The sequence below is a fragment of the Temnothorax nylanderi genome, unplaced genomic scaffold, assembly GCF_030848795.1.
Source record: "Temnothorax nylanderi isolate EJ_2023f unplaced genomic scaffold, tnyl_v1.0 TNYL_tig0638_pilon, whole genome shotgun sequence".
NCBI classification, from domain to species: Eukaryota; Metazoa; Arthropoda; class Insecta; order Hymenoptera; family Formicidae; genus Temnothorax; species Temnothorax nylanderi.
The window spans coordinates 41,985-60,870 of record NW_027249700.1 but is presented as its reverse complement, the minus strand read 5'-3'; the positions used below and the strand labels follow the sequence as shown (position 1 = coordinate 60,870).

General features: G+C 34.4%; 1 protein-coding gene and 1 long non-coding RNA gene across 2 annotated transcripts; one reads left to right on the top strand and one right to left on the bottom strand.

The window, feature by feature from the left end:
• Positions 1–1,005: 1,005 nt before the first annotated feature.
• LOC139784510 (UDP-glycosyltransferase UGT5-like) lies at positions 1,006–16,593 on the bottom strand. The gene is made up of 6 exons (XM_071723698.1): positions 16,014–16,593; positions 15,546–15,782; positions 11,018–11,431; positions 5,698–5,920; positions 1,675–1,894; positions 1,006–1,396 (listed from the first exon to the last, which is right to left on the bottom strand). The coding sequence occupies exons 1-6, from the start codon at positions 16,239–16,241 to the stop codon at positions 1,102–1,104; spliced, it is 1,617 nt and encodes a 538-aa protein (XP_071579799.1). The 5' UTR covers positions 16,242–16,593; the 3' UTR covers positions 1,006–1,101.
• Positions 12,901–14,024, top strand: LOC139784512 (uncharacterized). Its single transcript, XR_011721592.1, has 2 exons — positions 12,901–12,997; positions 13,323–14,024. It is a non-coding gene; the product is annotated as an uncharacterized lncRNA (long non-coding RNA).
• Positions 16,594–18,886: the final 2,293 nt, after the last annotated feature.

The window sequence follows — 18,886 nt, the reverse complement described above, 5'->3', positions numbered from 1 at the left end:
TTTCCGATATCTTAAAGTTGGGCGCTGGAGTTCTTTTCACCCCCTCTAACTCCTTAACCCTTTAGGTACAAACAATTTAAACGGAGGTACAAACGGGTACAAACGATTCTCCTTCGAATGGCGTTGGGCGTTTTCCGATATCTTAAAGTTGGGCGCTGGCGTTTTTTTCACCCCCTTCTAACTCCTTAACCCTTTTGGTTGTGACGTGACAAGTCGCGTCCGGGTGGACGATCTCGGCCGAGGAGAAATTCGGTGGTGCTTCCTCGCTCGGAGCGGGGGAGGGCAATTGCGCCGCTTCGGCGGAAATTGTATTAATTAATTAGCGTTACTGAGATTATTTTAAGGGGATTGCCGGTGGTGACCGAGTCACTGTGTAACGGCCTTGAGTCACACAGGCCCTGGACCCAAAATCTAATAACAATAAGATTATCTATTGGCCCCCTTTAAACCCTCCAATTTTTATCTCAAACATTTTTCCAATAAATCAACACTTTCTAAGATATAATTGGCCGTTCCAGAACTTTTGGTACGCACGGTATATGTGTACGCGACACAATTAAATTATGCATATGACGCACAATTAAGCAAAATAACGTCAAAAAATCAGCGTCAAAAAATGTAAGCGTGTAAATGTGTTTGCACTAAGTGCACTGATTTTGAGGGACAAACTGGCTTTGCGTGAGTGCAAACGCGTGTCCGTGCGACTGTAATCTGAACTTCTTGCTGAGAATACTGAGCTCTCGAGAAAATTCACATTTTTAACATGTAAAATTTCGAAATCTCAGTATTGACTGCACCAATCTTAATCAGACTGGTCGAAATCGAAAGCTCGTATCAACGTTATATTAGAAAACTGTCGTCAGATTTTCGATCGCAGTTTTCTTTCTTGAGATATTGATTCAAAAAATTGATTGGCTCAAAAACTCCGAATAAACTACTTGGCCACGTTCTGCTAGTCGTCTGCTAGATCTCTTTTTATGTATTTGGTGTACAATATCAATGCAATTAATACTACATTTCTTATATTTACGTTAATTTCACTTCTTTACATTAACATTACATGCAACAGTCGCATGCATAGTCTGTTAATACTTCTACGACTTACGCTTGTTTACTCTTACGTAATTTAAATGCGGTGTATATATAATTATAATAAAAACTAATCAATAGCTTCATTACAAAGAATATACTTAACAATATTATAAAGAAATTAAGGAACAAAAATGCGTAGACATCAATCAGATTTTGTTCTACCCAACTCTGAGACCTCAGCGGCGTTGCCAAAATTCCATTTGGATGGCGGGCTGTGTATTCAATACTCCAAACAGCTAAATCTAATGGCGGTATTGGCCGATCCCGGAATTCGTTGGATAATTGTTTCATGTTTTTCGTATAACTGTACCAAAAAATGTTTTACTGTTAATAATGTAATACAAAAATTTTATCTGAATTAAAGAACGCATCTTAATTAAAGGAAAAGCCAAAATATGACAGAACACGTAAACAGCAAAAAAAGCTAAACTTTATATAATTTATTATTTTCTAAGCAACAGTATTTACAGGAATTAGTAAATCGATTATATTGTATTAAGCATTAGAGTTCAGATATTATTTGAAGTGTAACTAATTTACTGCTTAAATAATAAGTATTAAAACATGATCGAAATATGATACCTTTCATTGTAAAGTACTTCTTCAACTGCGTGTAATATGGACTGCGTGGACAAAGTTTTAATGTCCAAGTATATCCCAACGCCTTTAGTTACTAATATTCTTGCATTAGATTTTTGATCCATGAAGAAAGGCATAACGATCATTGGTACACCTTTCCAGATGGCTTCCTGCGTACTCAGAAGACCACCATGCGTCCAGATTGCTCTTACATTTTTATGAGCTAAACATAAAAAAATGTAATAAATACATTATAATATATTATAATAAATATAACAAATATGTTAGAATAAATGATAAATCTCAACTATTATGATGAAAATCTTCCATTGATACAAACATTTCATTAGCTGTACATGTCTCTATGAAACTAATGTGATGAACATTTTCAGTCAACAGTTCTGTCGCCTATACATCATTTTTAAACAAAAGGCAAGTTTCTTATTTTAATAAAAACTGCAGTCTTATTATGAAGAGATTATAATTGTAATAATTGAAAACTAAAATTGCCTTATATAGGATTGAGAAAACAATTAAAAAGAAAAAAAATCGTTCAAACATTACAGCGAGATAATCAGATGAATTTAATGAAATAAAAACTAATTATCTTATATAATATATCCTATTTATTTTTAAAGCGTAGTGTCACTGTAATTAGTCAAGTACTCTTTAATCCATAAAATATTTATATATGCGATGTTTCCATGTATGTCTACCGCAATATTTCACTAAAACACTGGTGATCAAAGTAATCAAATCTGTATTACGTAAAAGTAAGTAATACTGAGCACAATTATAAATCTCATTTTCCTCAATGCTATTTTTAAGAAAATGCGGTATTACAATAATAACTAAAACTCAAATTTTATAGATATTTTAATTGTTAGTAGAGAAAGCTTAAACTTAATTACAAGAATTTTTTACGTTGATAAGAGAATGTACGAAAGGCAATGACTAATTATAAACAAATGTTACAAGAAAATACCCAAGAAGCGCCAATGCGCGTATAATGCGCTTTGAATGTACATTAAACTTTGCATTAAATGCGGATCGTAAATGCACATTTAAAGCGCATATTTGTCCCGCATTATATGCGCATTTAATGCATATTATGGCAGCGCATACCAAAAAGTGCACCTACGCTCATTGATCGAGAAGCCCAATCGGACAACTAGTGAACTCTGTACTATATTGGAATGCTCACTACAATGTTTAGAGGCCGGACACGAAGAAAAAAGGGATAGGTTGCTCAGTGTCCACTGTGTCCAGACAGAGAAAGAAATGGACGTTGAGTGCAACCTACACTGAGAAAAAAAGCTTTTGCTTCAATTAAAGTGCTATCACGGGGTGCCACAAAAACATAAGTAGTTTATTCAATTGTATTATTATTAGACCCAATATCTGGATTATTAAACCAATAATTTAATTATTCTAAGCATTACTGTAAGCATATTCCAGTACAGCTATCACAGAAGAAAAGAACATTCTTATTTAAAGAATATCTTTATTTTTGACATGTAAATCTTGAAATGAGATTATATAGCGTATAATCTTGTTTTAAGGGGTTAGACCACTGTGACGGACGTTTTTTCAGGGTCATTTTCAGGAATTAATTTCTAATAAAGTATTTATGATACACCAGTAATTTTTTTTTACTATTTTGTGTACACATTGAAGAACGTGTCCAATTTTTTTTGTGTAAAAAAATAAAAAACTCTTCGAGTTAAGTTACTTCGCGCATCCCTATAATTTTCAAGCATGGTCGGATGGTGTACACGATTTTGTGAAAACCAGTCGTCTGAAACAAAAATAAAAAATATTCTCATTATCTATATTGTATTGGCTTTCGGTTGACGGAGCATTTTTTTTTTTCATTTTTGGCGACGAGAAAAAAATTCCTGAATTTTGACTGCAATTTTTGGGCCTAAATTACATGTTATTATTATTAATAATTATTGAACAAAACATAATATTGAAAAAATCGTCCGTCAGCCGAAAGACACTAGTCCTTAGAATAAGTGTACCAAATTTCAAGTCGATTCATCGATTAGAACTCGAGATATCATGTACACCGTTTTGAAAAACATAGTTTTGAGAAAAACGCGTTTAAAGTTTTGGTACTAGTTTTTTCAGTGAAAAAATGTATTTAAGCTTCTTACCCTTAATCTGCCATTCCTGCCTCATAAAGGGGACCTTCCTCTTCACAAAAATCTTCTTCAAGAGCCGATCTCATCGCTCTTCTTTCGATTCTTCCCTCTTTTGAAGCCTCGAATAATCGCGCGTCGGCAATTGAGATTCTGATGTCATCCATCTCTGTGCACAATGCAACGGCATTTGGTCCAATTATTATGTTCATAATATGCATCATTTGTAAAAGACTCTCGTAGCCTTCGTTAAAAATGCTCGCTGCCAAATATGATGCAATTACTACCGTTTTTGCACCGCTGAACACTCGCTTTGGAGCAAACGACCATATAAGAGCATTGAGACTTTCATTGTTGTTTTGTGTAAAGCCTCCTATGCACCGCTGTAGCAAATTTTCGCTGCTTAGCTCTTCGTAGATAGGAGTGATTGCACTCAACACGCAATCGCTGAGAACCCTCCGAGCATGTAACGATTTTTCGCAGGTACGCGTTTCGGAGCATTTCGGAGCGCTTCAGTAATAGCTCGAAATTTCAATGAAAACGACTTCGGGCGGGTATAAGACCTTTTGTCCCTTATTTTAGAGGGTTCAAAGGATTTTTTAAGCCAATAAAAAGAATTCGATTTTTTGAAAATTTTACAGTGGTCTAACCCCTTAAGAATTACATGTCAAAGATAAAGATATTCTCTAAATAAGAATGTTCTTTTATCTGTGTAGAGTTTACTATGGACAACCGAAGCTCCACCAACTTGCTTACCCTATAGGGGATCTAAGAGTCTACACGTGCATTTACACATTGATGCTTTAAACGCAGAAATAAGAACAAAGATAGTTAGTGGAACTATTTATTTAAAATTCAATTTATATAAAATTTAAAAACTTAAATAAAATGTTTCATAATGAGTAAGAAGCTATTAAATATAATATAAAACCTGTTATTGTTTGAGATTGCGCTACTCTGCCGGAAATCGTGTTTGATTGCATGTCGGGGTTCGCTCGCCTTTAAAGAAATCGCTATATAGCAGTCGCATTATTAGTAGATTATGGCATGGATTTTCTCTCAGTCGCATTCTGGAATATTCGCTGACATTCGCTCGGCAATAACAAAGTCACGCTACCGCGCCAACAAGGGAGAAAGTTCATGCCATAAACACCGCTGCCGAAAACAAGCAACAAGCACTTCTACTCGGCACGTGAAAACGGTGACGTCAACGCGATGACGTAGGCCGCCGAGGGCCAATCACCCGCCCGAAATCATCGGTGATCTGCTTGGAGGGAGCATCACCGCGAAGGTGACAAAAGACCGCCGCTGCGCCGCGGAAACGATTTCGCTCGCAGATCACCGCTAGTACACCGCTTTTCTATACCGCTCTATCGCACTCGCTTGCTTAACTGCTTTTTCGCCTTGTCTCTCGCCGATATCGCCTAGTATCTTTATACGACCGCCTTTGCAAACCGCTTAACGCCGCTTTTCGCGTTGCAACACGCATTCGCTTGCTTGATAGCTTCCGCCGCCGTTGCCGTGCTAAACTCTGTGCGCGCTCACGGCTTCCTTTCTCTGCTGTAAGGAAACGAACTCTGTACATATATACTTTTGTAAATACACACTTTATTTTTCGGTTACTTGCTGTGTCGTTATTTGTGGTCGTCTTCTACCTCGCGCTATCTCGCGCTACCGCGGGCTCTCGAACAGTTATTTATAAATCAAATGCTCAATTTGCATTAATTACGCATTTAAATGCGCGCATTTTGAACACACAATTAATGTAGTTTTGAAGCCAATGCAATTGTACGCGCATTAAAAGCACGTTATACGCGCATTGGCGCTCCTTGGGTATATATCGGGTCTCATGTTTCTCCTACATAGAAACTGAAAAACGTACATAAAACTTCGCTTTGCGGCATCCATTTCACAACCATTACATTGTCTGGTATCTCAAATGGCACTTCAATATCTAGCTTCCACAGCACTCGTTGCTTCAGTTTCGACAGAGCCAGTATAACGGTTTTAATCTTGTCTAGGCCGACATCTTTCCATTTCACATTTGTTCCTAACGATATTACGATGGCTCCATTCTTTGCTCCGTCAAGAAATACGCGCACATCCTGCAAAATAATTGTAAACTAAACATTTTGATATTGTACAAAGATACATGTATCTTAATCCTAAAATATAATCGTATATAACCGATATGTTCTTAAGCAGATTATACGTAATAATATAAGCAGTAAATTGTATTGTAAATTTATTCAAATAAGATTCACATACGACATTTTTCTTATTAGTCATTGTTATAAATAGAATATTTTTGTAAGAAATATTTTTACATTCCTAAATTTAGCAATATACCACACAATATTTATACTCTGTTTCAGAAGAAGGGTCCTTAAGGACCCTAAGACCGATTTTTTACACCCTCTGAAATTGATCCGAAAATATCAGAAACGTTATATTTTTGTAAGAACCATTGAAATAAAGTAATTTTAGTCTAAACGGACATACTTTGGCGCATGTTTATACTATAATTCTAATTAATCCCATTTTTACCACTGTTCTGTTAACGCGCTCTTATATCATATCTGTTAGGTTTTATATTTAACGGCAGGCGATATTAAAGCAGTTTAAAGAACTTTAGCGGAATTGAACGGAAGGCACTCCATAGATATATTTTCTATATAAGACAAAGAACAAACATGTTTATCATAGTTACATCATAGTAACGTCGTTCTATATGCAGCCTACTTCTCATTAATAAATGCTTACGCGGGCACGCGAGATTTTCGTCCATACTTCTAACACTCCCCCATGGACGAAGAATCTTTACATTATAACGGTCATACCCATAGACTCTATACAATTCTTAAATTTTACTGAAAACAACCCTTTCGTGAGCGCATCAGCCACCATATCAGTTGTTGGAATATGCACGATGTTGACGTCTCCGTTTTCAGCCTTTTCCCGGACGAAATGATGGCGGATGTCTATGTGTTTTGATCGTGGTCTATATCCTCTATTCTTCGTCAAATCGATTGCACCTTTATTGTCGCTGTAAAGTGTAGTGGGTGTTGTTACTAAGGATGGTTTGATGTCCCTTGCCAACGCCCGAAGCCACATCGCCTCCTGACACGCTGCAGACAAAGCCATGTATTCAGCTTCGACTGTTGATAGAGCCACTGTGTGTTGCCGCTTGCTCTGCCAAACCACTGGACCACCCTGTAACAGAAAAATACTCCCCGTGATAGAACGACGCGTATCGAATCGAAAATCGACTCCTTCGACTTGTCTGCATCCTCTAGCCACAAGTCTAGCCTTGTACCGTACCACATTGCCTGATAAATCTTCTTTCTTCTTAAAGACCCATTTTGTGTCCAAAGTTTTCTGTCCAACCGGTAAATCAACACACGTCCACGTGTTGTTTGCTACCAACGAATCGCGTTCCTCTTCCATAGCTTTGATCCATTGTATGCTATCTTGCGAAGCTAATGCCTCTTCTACAGTTTCCGGATCATTTATGAAATTTTCTTTGGTAAGATACATAAATCTACTCACTGGTTTTGAAATACGTGTCGATCTTTTCGGTAATTTCAATGGCGTTTCAACTGATTTCTCTGGTTCGCTATGATCAACACAGTCCGAGTAATCTGAGTTTGTCTCTACGCTGTCGACTTCCTCCACGACCGTACTATCAGAGACCGTACTATCAGACGAATTATCGTCGTCATCTTTCTCCGTGTTGAGCTCGTTCTCTTCATCGAACTGCAAATGAATAGAGTTTTGTTCTTTTATCTTACCTTCTTTATATTTCTATTTAATAAATACACAGCCGTCGCCACTGCTTCAGCCCAATACTGTTTAGGGAGTTCCGCTTCAACCAGCATACTTCTGGCCTTCTCAACAATGGTTCCTGTTACCGTGTTCTGCCACTCCCTTTTGTTCGGGTGTATACCTGATCGTCAGCTGATGCCGTATACCCGATGTCTTCAGGATCCTTTTCAAGTCTTTATTCACATATTCAAGGCCATTATCTGTTCTCAACGTTTTAATCCTGTAACCTGTTTGTCTTTCAGTGAACGTTTTAAATTCTTCAAATGTTTCGCTGACTTCACTTTTCTCTTTCAAATATGAATATGAACACCTCTTCAATATATGAACACCTTTCGGCTGTAGTCATCTATAAAAGTCAGAAAATAACGTAAGCCTCCAATCGACGTCGTCTCCATCGGCCCACAAACATCTGAATGAATTAACTCAAGTGGTCGGCTGGCACGCCTTTTACTATTTGGAAATGGCCTTCTTTGAATCTTACCTTTAATGCATGGAATACACTCCGGCGTATCCTTAATTTCGACGTCCATACCTGTATCTGGATCATTGGCAAGAATCTTGATACTTTAATAGTTTAAATGTCCAAGGCGTCTATGCCACGTCTCAGCGGTCACCGTCTTCTTCGCGAGATATACTCTATTTTTCGGCATATCGAGTTTGTATATCCCTTGCTCTAGCGACATCGTTGCCAACCTAACTCCATTTTGGTCCTCTATATAAGCATCCATAGGAGTAAAAATCACAGATAACCCCTTGCTTACCATCTCGCTGACCGAAAGTAAGTTTGCCGCACCTCCGGGGACATACATTACATTCTTCGCCGTTACTTCCTGTACACCTGACTTCATTAAAACAGGAATACTGACACTACCTATTGACTCAACGTTAACTGAATCTTTATTTGCCACCAAAAGATTAACGTCTTTACATGAGCGCTTATTCCGCAAATAGGATTCTTGATTAGTTACGTGAGCTGACGCACATGAATCTACGTACCACGATTTATCCACAATATTCTTTGACGAAAGTAAAGTTATAAACGCCTTTTCTTTGTTTACCGACGTTTTCGCTTTATCGCTACCTTCGCCCTTGTCGGGTTTACTGCCGCTCCTCTTTTTTTATTCGGACACCGATTTGCAAAATGACCGCGATTATTACAAATGTAGCAACGCGAATTTAAGAATCTTTTATTCTTCTTCGCGAGAAACGCGGTCTGATGACTGGTATTTTTGCTACATTTTGCGTCTTTTACATCTTGCAAAATTTTCGTTTTAACAGCATCCGCGGTTATTGTCATACCTGAACTTTCGATTCCCATAATCATGGGACGATACTCATCTGGTAGACCGGCCAGCAGCAGCGTTCCGATCCATTCGTCCGACACTGGAAAACCTAATCCGTTAAGCTTATGTGCCGTAGTGACGATCTCGTTGACGTAGTCTTCTACCGAGTTGCATTTTTCCAATTGTGTGGTCGCCATTGTTCGCAGCAAGCTCACCTTCCTCGTAAGCCCTGAGTCTTCAAAAGATGCCTGTAGCTTCTCCCACACCTCCTTCGCCGTATTCGCATTTTGAATATGCGAGTAATTGATTGTATCGATGCACACAGGATCAGCTTGGCCTTCGTCTTTGCTAGTTTCCGCTCGTCAGTTTCTGTGCCCTCGATGCACTTCCACAAATCCTCGTGCTCCAGGAATGCAGTCATCGCGAATCTCCATGTGGAATAATTTTCTCGCCCTTTCAGTCGCTCGATCGACGGGATCGCTTGCACACTCGACATGTTTCGGGAGTTACACAATTTCACACAGATTCAGGCACAATTAATATGTTACATTGCTTTGCGAATGCCTGGGCCCATAACCTGTTAGGTTTTATATTTAACGGCAGGCGATATTAAAGCAGTTTAAAGAATTTTAGCGGAATTGAACGGAAGGCACTCCATAGATATATTTTCTATATAAGACAAAGAACAAACATGTTTATCATAGTTACATCATAGTAACGTCGTTCTATATGCAGCCTACTTCTCATTAATAAATGCTCACGCGGGCACGCGAGATTTTCGTCCATACTTCTAACAATATATCATCTTCTTACATTTGTGTGTGTGTGTGTGTGTGTGTGTGCGTGCGCGCGCGCGCGCGCATGCGCGCTTGAAACTACGAAAACACTATATATTTGTGTAAATATTTGGCAATATACGTTTTTTTTTTTTTAATCATACTGCTCTCTACGAGATTTTTTAATAGTGTTTTCGTAGTTTCGAGAGCGCACGCACCCACGCACACACACACGCACACACGCACACACGCACACGCACACATACCACACACAAATGTAAAGAGATGATATGTAGGTGACATAAGAGCGCGTTAGTGTAAAAATGGGATTAATTAGAATTATAGTATAAACATGCACCAAAGTATGTCCATTTAGACTAATAAATAAAATCACTTTATTTCAATATAGTTCTTACAAAAATATAACGTTTCTGATATTTTCGGATCAATTTCAGAGGGTGTAAAAAACCGGCCTTAGGAACCCCCCCCCCTCCTTCTTTACTAATTCTTATAGAAATTAATTAATACACTGAGAAAAAAAATTTGTCAATCCCAAGAAATATTTAACCGATACGTTCAACTAAACATTTTAGTTAGTTAACTAAACATTAGTTGAATTAATTAATTCTTTATTAAAGAAACGAAATAAATTGTTGAAACAACTAATATTTAGTTAACTAACTAAAATGTTTAGTTGAACGTATCGAACTAAATATTTCTTGGGATTAACAATTTTTTTTCTCAGTGTAATTAATTAATAAATAGAAATTACATTATATCACATATGTGATCAATATTTATTCAAATATAAAGATGTTGAAAATATAGCATATTTAGAATATATTTTTTATACATTAATTCCTATACCAGCACCTACGTCTAAAAAACATCTTTAGTATGTCTTTTACACATGCATGCAGTCTGGGTTAGTCATATGTATACCTACGCATATTGTATGAGAAATAAACGTATATGCAAAAACTTTAATAAATTTGAAAATATACAAGAAATTATTATATTAATATTATATTTAATAAAAGCAAAATTATAGATTTTGCTCGATCTAACAAAGTTTTGCTATTTAGAACAGTATTTGTTACAATATTCTGAATAGAATGGAAATATCCGTGCAACACAAAAAGGAATGATAAATCCTAGTTCGAGAATCATCGAATACAGATAAAATCTAGATAATAATAATTTGACCAGAGTTTCATTCAAATTACACTTCAATATACACAACTTCTTTGCTAATATTCTTATTGCAATTTTTGTTAAATTGTGTTTCTCAAATAAGAAGTATAATTATTTCTCTTACCTCAGAATACGTTACAACTACCTCACCGGCAATTGGTAGCACGGTCTGGGCATTCAGTCCTGCGATCTCCAGGGTGTTCGGCGGCAATGGGATCGCAGGCTCGAACGCAGGATGACTATTAATTAGTACTATATTAATTCTGTCTTTTTCTATTTCATGTAATGGCCTGATTGTATGGCCTACATATTTCTCAGTAAGTCGTTGAATAATAGGCAAGAAATAGTAATGTCGTATGAGATCATCCTCAATGTAATATAAAGCATTCCATGTTCTCAGCCACAAACCTTCAGGTTTTGCAATGGATGCAGGGAAGGGTCGAACAGTCGGGTAACTTGGACCACCGACGTAATCCTTCAGCCAAGGTGCAGGACCAAATGGAACATAGCCTACTATGGGTGGCTTACCTTTAGCAACCTTTAGCAAATAATAACAATACCTACATACAATGGAAAGACCTAATAACTAAATAACTATTACTTTGTAATGAAGAAACAAAATAAAATAATTTAAGTACTATTTAAAATAAAATAGCACTTAATTGATTCCATTTTGTTTGTATAAAAAGAAACCCGTAATTTTTATTGGTATACATATATATAATGAAAAGTGATATATTATTTATATAAATATATAAGTGATATATTATTTATATATTACTATTGCTTTATGCGGAGGTATTGTTACTCAGCGACTATTATTTTTGTTTGTTGTTTTACGCATTGTTTTAAATTTAAGTTAGTGTTATTGCAAAGATTCTCAATTATTTATAACAGTGCAAATGTGCCGAGTTTGTAAGTAAGAATCTTCGAGCGCAACAATATATTATTGAAATACTGCAACCAGCAAAATTTTTGAATCTTTTATATAATATCTATTTTTATAAGTCTATGTATACTTTTTTGTCCTATATGCTGATAATAAAAATAATTGACTTTTTCTATAGTATAACTCATTTCAGTTTCTTTACGTTTATGTTACACAGTTTCAATAACTTCCTGGGTTACCTTATATATTTGTATAAAGAGAGCTATGACATTTTTTACATATTTTTTCGCATTTTGTGCATTGAAGAAGTATAATAAAATCGCATTTTAATCAGGGCCGGATTAACTTGTGGGGGAGAGGAGCCTCGTGCCGCCGTACGTATGAGGGCCCTTATATATTTTTGAGTACTAAAAAAACAAAACAACAAAAAATTGAAAACTTTACAACGTAAAATATATTAATTTAAAAATAATTTAAAAAATTTTTTTGTCCTGAGAATGCGGGAAGGAACTACAATTACATAAAACTGGTACAAAGTTATAATTTCAATACTCGCTTATATGGGGACAAAATTTCAATTAAATTTTAATTATAACTTACAAATTCAATGAAAGATAGCTCAAACCAATATCTTGATTACTAAATTAAACAATTTTTTAATACATTAACTATTTATATAGCCATTTGTATAGGGCAAAACGAGGTTTATCATTGCAATGTACGGTTCGTACGTTTCAACTTTCCACGCAAACCGAGGCCTACCCCCACCCACCCCTGCAGTAGCCACTCCCCCGCCTACATGTGTACTATCTGTACACACATATCAGCAAATTACTTCTCTTAGCACCGAAAAAATAACATTATTACAGCATATACTCGTATAAACTTTTTTCGGATAATGGCAGAAATGTATCCATTACATGATAATATTGCGTTTGATACAACAATTACAGAAACAGAAGAAATGAAATTTACTCTTTTTTTTAAATAAAAAATTAAGGTCCACACCCACTTATATGTGTAGGGTAGACCGGGGACAAAAGTAACAGGGTACAGTTGTAACATCGTGAATATTTCTTAAATTATAAAAGATACGTATGTGGGACCGCGAGGCGAGATCCGCTAGATGGAGCGGCATTTGTTTCTTAATTCATTGCCGCCTCTCGCGGAACGTGCACGTGTGCAGGAGAAGAAGTTACTTTTTTCCTTCCTAAAGTAAGTTTTCTTACGTGCATAAAATCTGAAATATTTTTCTTTCTTTATGCCGAAGGTATAAGGTTTTATTTTTATATGTTTTAGTGATTATCTATGTTGATGATTTGCATAATACGATTGACTTTCATCCAGATATTTATGTAAAAAATTTACTTCGAATCATAAAATATCATTAGGGGACAATTGTAACATCAATGCCTGGGGACAGTTGTAGCGTTACAATTGTCCCCGTTGCTCGGGGACAACTTCAACTTAACCTAACCCCGTTTGGTTGGTCTTATTTTAGTGTTGTTTTTTACAATGTTATTTGTATTTTTCTTCGTAGAATGCCGCGAACAAGAAAACGCAAGACGCAACGGGGCACGAAAGAAATAGATTTATACGAACAGGCGTTTGAAGAGGTTATGAAGGGTCAGTTATCCATTCGTGCGGCTGCCAAAAAGTATGACTTGTGTCATGTATCTCTGATGAGATACAAAAGGAAGAAAGATTCTACAAATGAGGAAGATCACACAGAATCCTCTGTTACCATGGGATATAGAAGCTGCAATAAAATCAGCCATCTACACAGACACGCCAGAAAAGGAAAACGTGCAGATTGAGTATGAAGACAAGCAAAAGAAAAGAGTTAAAAAAAATCTTTCGAATTTGCAAAGTAAACCTGAACCAAAGAAATCTAGCCGTGCTACCGCTAAAAAACAAAAAAAATAGATTTATTTGCGTGATTCTTTATTTTCAGTTTTTATGTTAATATTAAATTTATATTTACATTATACATTTTTTATGTTTATATTATAAGGAAAGACAGACAGAGAGAGAGAGAGAGAGAGAGAGAGAGAGAGAGCTATTTTCTGTTTTTTTTTTTTCATTTTATTATGGTTAATTTTTTAAATATATATGATTATATAAATAGTCTTTCAGTTGAGAACAGTATTATTTGTTTTTGTTTGTTACAATGTAAAAAAATACTGATATTGTCATGTAACAAATTATTTTATCATTAAATTCGTAAGACTGATTAATTAAACCTACTAAATAACCTTTATTTTGTTTATAAATGATGTGGTACAATCGTCCCCCTCTGCTGTTACAATTGTCCCGGGGGTTGGGACGGTTGTAACAGTATTCCTCATAGTCTTTAAACAATAATAACTTTTTTCCTAGTTACATTACTGAAATCAGCACAAAATAATTTTGTAGTCAAATAAATTCTACATCTAAAGGTACAGGTCTTTTTTACGTAGATATTATATTTTAACTGTTATAAAATCTTAAACTCAAAATGTTACTTTTGTCCCCGGTCTACCCTACACAGTAAAAAAATCGTGTGTACATAGCGGTCCATATGTTAAAATTTTCTTGTGTCACCAATATTTGATTATTATTTCAATGTAAAAATAACATACAACAGCTATGTTATTTTTTTCTTAACATTTTCATGTGTTATATTTATGTCAACGTGATAACTTAACACTTTATATATGTCATTTAGAAATTAAATATTATTTTCAGTTCTTTTAACACAATTACTTTAAAAAATCAACACGTCTTAAAGTTATTTTAACACATAAACAAAAGTTAAACGTAAATTTTCAAATAATCGTAAACTTTGACATATAAAATAATTAAATTTACTAAAATTAAGTGTTTCTATTACACATAATTTAAGTAAAATCTACACATGATTTAAGTAAAATATGTAAAATAGTTAATATCATGTGTTAATATAACTTGAAAAATAAAGTCAAAAGAACAAATATAAATGTAAAATATAGTGTCAATTAATTAACATTTCTAATTTGTCAACAAGTAACACATGATGAATGAGTCATTTTAACTTAAAATTTAGAGTGGACTTTTTGGGACATGTAAAAAATGTTAAAATTACGTTTTATTTTTTACTGTGTACCGTCTATACACTGTGTACCTCTGGACAGCATTTGTACTTTTCACGAAAAGCGAGATCCACTCTACCCTACCCCACCCCACACTATAAGTAGGGACTTATAGAGGGAAACGAGATTTATCGTTGTACGGTTCGGATTTTCAATTTTCCACACGAACCGAGGTTCACCCCCACCTACATGTGTACTGTCTATACGCACGTATCAACAAATTACTTCCCTTAGCACTGACACAAAATTGTAAATTTTTCAAACTTTTTTTGTTCATAACTTTTAAATAAGCAAACGAGCGACGGCTGAGACCTTCTGAAGGTCACTCAAGAGGGTAACCTCAATAATATATATCAAGGTCAAAGTTACCGGAGATGGCTTCGTTAATGTGTATTTTTACCGAAATTTGTTGGAGTCCTTGTAAAAGCGGAGCCCTGTGGGTTTAGGACCCATGCTTAGATTCGGCACTGACATCGTTTTGAACAAGTAGTTAAAAGTGATTGTGGAAGTTATCGCTGATATGAGCGATGACTAGGCACTTTCAATTTGATACGCAAACACACTTAATTTATAACGCAACTTTGCTTCATCACTTGCAGTTTAAAAATAGCCTAAACAATTAAAGTTATTTACTAAAGTTGATTGCTCTTTACCTCCCATAATCCGTAGAAACATTGAGTTAAAGTAATGTCTTGCACTATAACGTCAAACTCGACAGTTTTAGTCATTTCCAAAAGTTCTTTCGCTGCTTTATTTTTTATCACAGTGTTACATGTGTGAATACCCCACTGATACAAAAGATGCACCATATAAAATACACTGTGGTCTTCCCATTCAGCTGGATTATAATCCTCGGATTCTTCATAAGTTTGCATCAAACCATCGAAAATCTGAAAATAATTAATATCCTTTCTATACAGGAGAGGACATGTGAAAATGTGATAAATTATGATCTCCGAAAGATCTTTATACATTGATCTACGTAATAGACAAAACAACATATTGAACATATTATAAATTAAAAACGTTATATTTTTTCTCATTTATCTTATAAATTGCAAATAATCGATTTATGTTTCTCAGAATGTCTTCGAGTCTCGTAACTCGTAATATCTACTTACGGCGTACGTCAAATTCTGCGCGAGTTTACCCTTGACCTTAGTCTCATATATACTGACTGCGTGTACATGATGGCCTTTACGAAGCAGGCCTTTAACCAAATGCTCCGTCCAGATGTGGTGGCTAGGCGACTGAATAGTCTCTATCAATAAAATCGACAATGGTTTCGACGCAGTCACGGGATTACTCATTAAAATACAGCAAACAAGGAAAATGACACGACTTAACATTGTTACACAAAATATCTCGCGTGGTCTTTCAATCACATCTTAAGACCAAATAATCTATATGCCTAGTGTAGCATTCCTCCTCTGCTCATTTCAAGATAATGGCGTTTATCATAATCGCGTCACGTAAAAGAGTCACGGTGCGATCTCGCTTCGCGTGTACTTGGCGCGAGACACTACCGTGTCTTGATATTAGGTCCATATATTTGTCCCCTCATCTACGACAAAATACAAAAATATTAATATATTCGGATTGTACATCGTTTGTACATGAATGTACTATGATTTTTAGTGTTTGTACATTCTTAGTTAATTAAAAAAAAAATAAAAAAGTTTTACTAACAAGACCTCTAAAAGTTAGCCCCTCATTATTTCAAAAATAATAATAAATCACAGTTTATTGTGCTTAATCGTTTGTACATCGTTTGTACATTCTTAATAATTAATTTACTTTTTATTTAAATATATATTTTTTTGTTTAAAATATAAATAAATAATTTTTATTTGAATTCAGCGGGTAAATCTTCGGCCGGTAAGTGCGTTTACATTGAAAAAATATATATGTTATACATATGTTTAATTAAATATATATGTTATAACTGTTAAGAGAAAAAATAAAATAAATAAAGTAATAAATATTTATTAATATAAATATAAATATTATAAATATTATAAATATTATAAATATTATAAATATAAATATATAAATATTATACACTAATTAAAATAATTATTATTATCCCTCTACCTGTATACGTGGGTCTACGGCGTCGGTGCCAAAACAACATCTGCTTGTAAATCATTTAAAATAAAATATTAAATAATAAACGATGTTTATCAAAATGACTATCAAATCGTCAATTACAATGTAGACAGATGTTTTGTACTACGTTGCGATTGACCACAGCCCCCGGTGCCTGGAGTTTTTTCACCAACCAATCAGATATTTTTATTTTAAATCGGCCAATTGATGACGTGGTCAATTGAGTCCCACTCGGGAAGAAAATAACGTCGGACGCGACAGACCCACGTGTACACTATATAAAGGTCGCAAAAAAACAACATACAAGTGGAGAGTTATGTTAATTTGTAACAAATTGTACTATTTATTTAGAATTTTATGACTTTTATTCAACAAACAAAATATCGCCGATGACATAACCAAGTCTGTCAAAATAAACTCACGTAAACAATTTCGTAAGTGTTTACGCATTTACATAAAGTATTATAAAGCGATTTTTTTCCTTTTAACAGTTGGCTACTGTTTGAGTCTTGACATTGGTAGAATTGACGCCAATGTAAACGCACTTACCAGCCGAAGATTTACCCGCCGAATTCAAATAAAAATTATTTATTTATATTTTAAACAAAAAAATATATATTTAAATGAAAAGTAAATCAATTAATAAGAATGTACAAACGATGTACAAACGATGTACAAACGATTAAGCACAATAAACTGTGATTTATCATTATTTTTGAAATAATGAGGGGCTAACTTTTAGAGGTCTTGTTAGTAAAACTTTTTTATTTTTTTTTTAATTAACCAAGAATGTACAAACACTAAAAATCATAGTACATTCATGTACAAACGATGTACAATCCGAATATATTAATATTTTTGTATTTTGTCGTAGATGAGGGGCCAAATATATGGACCTCTTGATATTACATCGGCTGCATTCCGATATTCACTGTCGGTATACTATTAACGTTAGTTAACGCTAGTCTTATTTTTTATACCGTTATTATTTTCTATTATTATGATCTTATTTATTTTCAAATATCGTTTATTGTCGAATCTAATAACTGAGATTGTTTAAAGACTGATATTTATAAATTTTTACTACTATACAATAAAAATTTTAAATTTTAAGACGGTGACAGATCTAACTTTTAAAATAGATTTTATTTTAATTATATTCAAATATATATAAAATATAATTAAACTTAATATTTTATTATTTTTTATTGTTAAAATTTAATTTTGGTTTAATTTAAAAAAGATGTAAATTTTGTTCTAAATTATAGATAAAATTATAGATTAAAATGAAATAAATAATAGATATATATATATACTACAAGATTTAAAATATAATATCCTTTCTTGAATTAATATATTAGATGCTCCTAATCTCATGTAAAAACATCGCTAAATTTTATTCAATACCACTCACTTCAAAGTGTGATTTAAATTAATAAATTAGTAAAATACATAAAATTGTTTTTATATTCTATTATTCCTGATAAAATTTATAATTACAAATGTTTTATGATTGTTAGAGAAGTGAAAAAGGCGTGACTGTGTGAAAGGCAAAAGAGGAGTTTTAGAATCAATTTAGATAGCATAAAGCTGGCAATGATATATTTAACATACATTAAGTTACATTAAGCAATCTGTAGCTTATGTGCTTATGCGCGACTATAGTCATTGGTGTAATCAATGAAGAGTCCAGCAATCACACAAGAGTTCCGGACCGTACGGAACTACAGATGAAAAGTAAGTATTGCAAATCGTGCGACAACGACGATTTTGAGTACTACAGAATGAGTAAGAAATGCGAAAACTACGAGCATAAATTGTACGTGCAAAACTTTTCGGCGAACTGATTGTGACGGTTTTACGTCGTAATAACAATGTATCGAAA

Excerpts from the sequence above, each read along its gene's own strand:
- LOC139784510 (XM_071723698.1), bottom strand. The coding sequence starts at position 16,241 with ATGTTAAGTCGTGTCATTTTCCTTGTTTGCTGTATTTTAATGAGTAAT. Across the intron at positions 11,432-15,545 it reads GTTTCTACGGATTATGGGAG|GTTGCTAAAGGTAAGCCACC; the intron begins GTAAAGAGCAAT and ends TATTTGCTAAAG. Across the intron at positions 1,397-1,674 it reads GAAGTACTTTACAATGAAAG|TTATACGAAAAACATGAAAC; the intron begins GTATCATATTTC and ends TTTTTGGTACAG.